We start from the raw sequence: 6,754 nt of genomic DNA on the forward strand, positions 1-6,754 counted from the left end.
CAAACACATAGTAGTTAAGAGTCTCTTTCCTAGCAAAGGCACGGGGGAGGTGTAGGTGCATAATAAAGGACAGATTCATGCACCGTAACCAGAAAAGATGGGACAATAGGAACTCTAAGAACTGAAAAATGCTAACAAATAGTCTGCTTATTTGTGGGAAAAACTGGTACAGTACCATAACAATAGATGACAATGTTAGGCAAAATAAGAAGGTATGCCGCTAAATAATTCGCAAATGGAACGTGGCTAACACATAAAGGGTGTTAGTAGTCAATCATGCTCCATCTGATCTGACCAACCTTTCTATGTCAAATTCCTGACTCAAAAATCATCAGATACGATTGCCAACGCAGAGAGAAATCAAAACCCTTCCAAAAGTATGGGTATCAAATATAAACACGGGTACAACCAATTCCTTGCTATATTTTTGTATTAATCCATTTAGTCGACATTACATGTTTTTATTTGAGGAAGAGTACTAAAACCATAACAGGTACGCTTTATCAATAACGGGTACGAGATTGTGAATATGTAGCTAAGAATGCAATCAGTCGTGCTGCAATTTACTTCATCCTTTTCCGCACTTCATACCAATAACTCAGTGCCACCACTGCAGCAGCCACAACAACACCTACAGCACTCTGTGCTAAAATAGTGCCATCCCTCACCATAGCCTTGGAACCAGAACTTGGGGTAAACCCTAGCTCAGATAGTTTCTTGTGTGATATGGCGTAATCCCTAAAGAAGGCATCTTCATCCTGCAATATTTAATAAATATGACATTAATTGCTAAAGTTTTCATACCAACAAGCCAATATATATGGCTCGTACTGAGCAAACAGCATTGGTAATATCAAGCAAACAGCATGTGAAAAAAGGATTTCAAGGAAATGTATGTATGATCACATTGATTCAGAGACTTGCCTGACATATACAACAAATGGCCCAATTAGCCATTACACAATATATTTGCAAAACGTCCAGCCAATAATTCTGACACACAAAAAATTCCTTGAAATGTATAGAACAGATGTCATCTAGGTCATACTTTTTTTTTGAGAATTATGTTATCTAGGTCATACTTAATGTCGAAGGTCCCTTTGAGATTGAAAAAGTAGGACACAAAATCCAGTCTCAATTAAGCTGTCAATCCTATTCTATCCGTACTATTTCCCACACAATACAACCTGTCAAGACAAACTTGAAAATTAACAGATAACCTAAGAACAAGATCCTCCAACTTCCCATGTCTTGCAAAAGTTCCAATTCCAACTGTCATTGATAGGTTTGCAGACCTTTTGTATTCCACATATGTCCTTTGGTTCCTACTGCAACATCCTTCGATTTACCATGCCTCGCAAAACATCCATTTCCAACTGTCATTAACAAGGCCGTCCACCTTTTGTATCCCACATATGTCCTTTAGTTCTATTGCTTCTTTCCAACACACATACCATAGAATTTCAATGAACTTTCTCTCTGTTCTAAACTACCCAAAACATATAAACAATGTTGGATCCCTATACCATGCTACTTTGTTCTCATCACCATAGGAGAGAATTTCAAATGTACTTCGCTTCCTTAGCCATAAATGGTGATACGTAAAAATAAAGAATACTTTGATTCTTAACATACATTCTGAAATTTGTGCCAATTCTTTCATTTCTTTCCAATCTATGCCAAAGCTAATGCGCTTGGAGTTCCTAGAATCTTCCTCCCAAGTTAAAACCACTACTGTGAAGCCCTAATCATTCTCATAAAAATACAGAAGAGTAGTCACCATTATTGGAACAGCACCCAAAGCACGAATGCAGGAAATTAAAATCAGCACACAGTTTCTATAACAACAACTACAACAACAGAAATCCCACTAGGTGGGGTCCTACGCAGACCTTACCACAACCTCGTGGAACAAAGACTAATGACTCATATATGTTTAAATGAATTTTCTCTCACGTACTCCCCTCTACAAATTGCAACTAGACTCACAAGATTAAAAACTAGAAAAACATCCTGTTTCATCTTGCGTTAATCTAATCATGAACTGTTAGCAAACTCAAAGTTGGCATAACTTGAACTTGAAATAACCAAAATTTTGTTCATCCTTTAACTAACTTCTACCTTAGCATACAGCTCAACATAATGTCTGAACTCAGGATCATCCAATAAAGCAATGTCTGTGGGAAGTTTCAGTAATCCCTCGCTTTCCCCCTTAAGCAGCTCCCTGGATTCAAAAAATCAATAATAATTAGTGACCAACCTAGAAGATATACTTTATTACTGCCCTTCCTCAGACAGAAAAAGACTTTGGAGTCCATTCAAAGAAAAAGGCCATAAGTATCCAACAACTAGCTTATATGCCCATATTTCTTACACAAAATATGAATTGTCAAATTTCAGTGGCTCCTTTGTCCATGGACCATCAAAGCCTGATCTCTCTGGATGTGCCCTTCCCTGCAGACATATCAAATGATCTAATTGTAATGTGTGTTTGGATTTCAGCACTACAACATGTTACTTGTGGTTCTTAGTACAAGTAAGAACTAATCTACAATTATGGGAAGAGAAGGCAACTTACCAGTGTATGACCCCCTGATAGAGCCACTATATCTTTGTCAGACAAACCCATCCTATAAAATACGTCTTTAAGATGTGGCACACCTACCATCAATCACAAAAGAATCAGAGAAGCTCAACCTTCTACAAGTTATTTTATCAAACAATTTACAGATCTAAAAAACTGAATCTTGTTGACAAAACACTGCAAACAGAAGAATTGACTCTTACAAACTATGAGCTCGAATAATGATTTATTTAGATATGAACACTTACTTTTCAACATCAAAAATTTCAAGAGAAACATCATTGAAAGCTGAAATAACTAGTGATAGCCGTCATCACAAGGTGATGACGGCTAAGCCAAAGCAGACTAATCATAGGAATCATAAATTGTTTTGCCAGGTCATACTCAACATCTCCACTTCCAATCTTTTTTTTTTTTGAACATTGGTAAAGTATCTCCACTTCCAATCTTTTTTTTTTGAAACTGGTAAGGTTGTATTCTTCAGCATTAAGGGCATGCTGGCCACCACCAAAAAGTGTCAATTACAAACTTCCTATCAAATCTACAATCTGATCTGTATCTACTATACACAACTGTTTACACCAAAAAAGTAGAGATACTATACAATTCCATTTGACCTTGTGTATGGAATTGGATCTATTGTCGAAACATCTACTGTTCCTTTCCTTCCAGATTGACCACCATATACATGATGGTATTAACCTCCACCATCTCTTCTGGCTCTTGGTACCCCCTCTCCTTATCCAGCTCTTCAACACGTTTGATGTACGTTCTGGCATTGTCCAATTCAGATTTGAGATGCTAAGGAACAAATTCCAGATTTGAGCAGTGTAATTACAGTGCAAGAAGAGGTGGCTGTTAGTTTCACTTGTCAAATTGCATAAAAAACACTTAGGGACCAGCTGTCTACCCTTCTTCTGAAGTACTTCTTGTGTTAAACAAGCTCTCTTTATCACTAGCCAAGTGAAGCATTTCACTTTTGTAGGAAGTATCTCCACTTCCAATCTTATCAACATAGCAGTACGATATTGTGACATCTTCATATCTTCAACCCAACAATTAACCAAACAGCAATGCATTAAGACCTTCAATATTGGACTTGTTAGAGAGATATTTTTCAGGAGTCATTAAAATGTTTATTTTATGCACACAAGGGTCAAATGAAGGGAGTATGTGTATAGACTGACAAGCACTAGGTAAAACAGGACTTGTCAGACAGGAATGCCACCTTCAAACTTTTTTTTTTCTGATAAGATCAACAGAAATAAAAGTTCCTTATTTCAGGTTTAGCTAAATTCCAATTCGACACTGGGACTAATCAAACACACCACCCACAACATCCATAACGAACTAAGCCATGTCATCCTTTCTGATATTCTTTTTTGTAGACTTGTCTTACCCGTTTAGAACACTACCGTTCAACTAGAAACCCCAACAAGACACTAATTCTTTATTTTTCCACTCCTCAACACCTTACCTCTTAGGATGCACTCCATGCCTTGTCTAGTTCATCTTCCACTTAAGTTTGGTTGTGGATTTTAATATGTTGTCTCATCTGAAGGTTTTGGGATAGCCAGCATGATTTACTAATACAAATATCCTAGAAAACACTAGCAGTTATATGCATGCTAATTAGTAGGTGTCATATTCCCACCGAGGAAAAAAGATTTTGCAGGCCACATGATAACATATACAGAGAAGAAAATCAGTTTGTGAAACCTTGTTTAGCATCTGGTAACCGCCCTTCCTTTGGAGAAACACTGGAATCCTGAGGAAAAAGACAGAGGTATAAAAGCATTAGCACTTCACTATTAAGTGGTTGGTAAAGAAGTAACAAAAGGTAAAAGCTTTGTTACCTTCCTACCAGGGACAAATTCAATAGTTGGACCACCAGTCACCTCGACTGCAACAACACCTGCAAGCTAAACATGGAACAGATTTTTGATAAGAAGTCAGCTCCCCTCAACTAATCTGTGCATTAACAGATCTTAATATTAACATAGCACCAACAATTGAAATGTAACAGAATATAATAAATCTCAGTTATTAAGTAAAAGATCTAGGATCCCCTTTCAGGATAATATCATCGCTACAACATGTCTAACCCAAAAAAAATAATCAGCGCTTGCACAAATGAAAGGTGCATTTTCATCATTCCATATGAATTTGTCTTTGACTTTCATGTGCCATGTCAGCAAGACACCGCCTGTTGGGTGTCAGACTGTCATTTATATGTTACAACTATAAACACTCGGTAAATTGTCATGGCCAACAGCACGGGAAGCAACACAGTTAAATATAATTCAATTTTGTTCATTCTTTCTCCACATATTGGATAGGTTGAGGGTAGGCAAGATCTGTAGTCCTTGTAGCATGGAGGGATTATGGCCTAACTAAGCAAGGATTCCATTTATTCTAATTAAGTAGCTTCTGTAAAACGAAGAGAATTGTCTAGAAAGAAACTTTTCCAACGAATCTCATTTGAAATCTAAACTTACAAGAAGTACAATTTCCTCTCTATAATGCTGATCTACTAAACCGGAGTATCACCTCAATCTTCATCAGATGAGCCACTCATTCACTTAAAGAGATGATCAAGTTGATCATCCTTTCTAAGCAATATGAAAACAAAGAAAAATATTTCTAGAAATAGAACAACGGAGTCACCTGGTATAGATCTGCATACGTAATCTTTGGATGTTTAGACTTCACTGCTTCTGCAAGGAGAAACGTAACATGTTAAAAAAGGTAACGATAATGCCATTCACAATTTTAAAGAGAAGTTTACATCAAATAGTGCTTTCTGGTGGACACTTGCACAATTTAACATTCAAGTTTGCGACATTGCACGACACTCTGTTTAAGGAAGGGAATGGGAATACATTTTTCATCTTTTAAAGTAGTTAAAATCAAACAATTGACTGCTTTTCACTAGGGATAGTTTTGGCGAGACTGCCTGAAGCACATCACTTTATAATTGAGGAAATAACAACCCCTAGATTCCATCAGTGCTTGTAGGGGTGGGGTGACCGTCCAACTCTCCTTTAAACTCTAGCTAATCGAGTGAAATATTTATGCATATTCAACGTCACTCCCCTCATAGCGTTTCCACCAAGTACAGAGTCTAATAGTTTGAATTTTATGGCTATAATAGAAAGTAAATATCAACAGTCTTATTTGCAACACTGAGTTCTGATAACTTTTCACCTTGCTAAACTTCTTTTGAATTAAGAAATCTATAATTAAGCTAGTCTTAAGTGTAAATTCCACAAATCAATAAGTAATTATACTGGTACAGTCTATACGCAACGGATTTCAAAACGCCATATAGATGAAATTGCAAACATATACAGCTAATACATTAGTCAACCCGATTAGTCTAAATCAACAACACATGAGTGATAATAATACTATGAAAACACAGCGAATGAAGCTGAACAATCAAAATCCAGTAGATTTGAAGGGGGGAAAAATGTTACCGCAAAAATCAAGAGCGATTTTCAAGCCATTATTAGCACCATGAGTGAACTCTTCCTCATTTCTGATAGAACCATTTGGTCCACCAGTCTTTGATTTAGCATCATACGTTCCTGCATCGTGCCATCTAGCGCAGAAACATAAATGAATAAATCTATATATAAAAACATACAGTAGACGATACATATAGTAATATGTGTGGAGAGTAAAAGAAAGAGAGATTACGCTAAGCGAAGCATGATCGGAGCACAGTTTTTGTTGGAGATGAGAGCGCGGAGGTCTCGACGAGCTTTCTCGATTTCTTTGATGTACTCGGTGTCGACGATTGGCTTCGCCATTGGAGAACGGATCGACAATGGACGTAAATGAGGATAAGATTTTTAGCAAAACTAGAAATGGAGACACTACCGAGTTTGTATTTGAGGCTTCAATTGGCTGTTGGAACTAAAAGAGGCGGGTCAGCCCATTTGGAATATCCTTTTTTTTCTTTTTCTTTCTTTTATGGAACAAAACTATGTCCATATTATGTCACTAGTTACCTCAGTTTGATTCGTCTTCTTATTCATGTACAGATAATAAGATAAATATAAATATATTGTTGATAAGGAAAGGAGGCTACAAAAATATGTTTGATTACGTTTTTAATTTTTGAAAACGGTTTCACTTTATCCTCTCCATCCCCATTTACATGAA

General features: G+C 36.8%; 1 protein-coding gene across 1 annotated transcript; it reads right to left on the reverse strand.

The window, feature by feature from the left end:
* Window positions 1–319: 319 nt before the first annotated feature.
* On the reverse strand, window positions 320–6,533 carry LOC125815245 (L-ascorbate peroxidase 3). The gene is made up of 9 exons (XM_049494679.1): window positions 6,287–6,533; window positions 6,064–6,188; window positions 5,252–5,301; window positions 4,441–4,506; window positions 4,304–4,352; window positions 2,579–2,661; window positions 2,375–2,454; window positions 2,122–2,224; window positions 320–758 (listed from the first exon to the last, which is right to left on the reverse strand). The coding sequence occupies exons 1-9, from the start codon at window positions 6,397–6,399 to the stop codon at window positions 564–566; spliced, it is 864 nt and encodes a 287-aa protein (XP_049350636.1). The 5' UTR covers window positions 6,400–6,533; the 3' UTR covers window positions 320–563.
* Between the last annotated feature and the right edge of the window lie 221 nt (window positions 6,534–6,754).

This window comes from Solanum verrucosum, unplaced genomic scaffold (assembly GCF_900185275.1).
Source record: "Solanum verrucosum unplaced genomic scaffold, falcon-dt-bn FXZP01000261.1, whole genome shotgun sequence".
Taxonomy (NCBI): Eukaryota; Viridiplantae; Streptophyta; class Magnoliopsida; order Solanales; family Solanaceae; genus Solanum; species Solanum verrucosum.

What these genes read in the sequence shown, in the direction of transcription:
- LOC125815245 (XM_049494679.1), bottom strand. Translation starts at nt 6,399, where the DNA reads ATGGCGAAGCCAATCGTCGACACCGAGTACATCAAAGAAATCGAGAAA. An exon ending in GTTACCAGATGCTAAACAAG is followed by an intron (nt 2,662 to 4,303) that starts GTTTCACAAACT and finishes GATTGATGGTAG; the next exon opens with GTGTGCCACATCTTAAAGAC. An exon ending in TATCAGGGGGTCATACACTG is followed by an intron (nt 2,455 to 2,578) that starts GTAAGTTGCCTT and finishes ATATGTCTGCAG; the next exon opens with GGAAGGGCACATCCAGAGAG.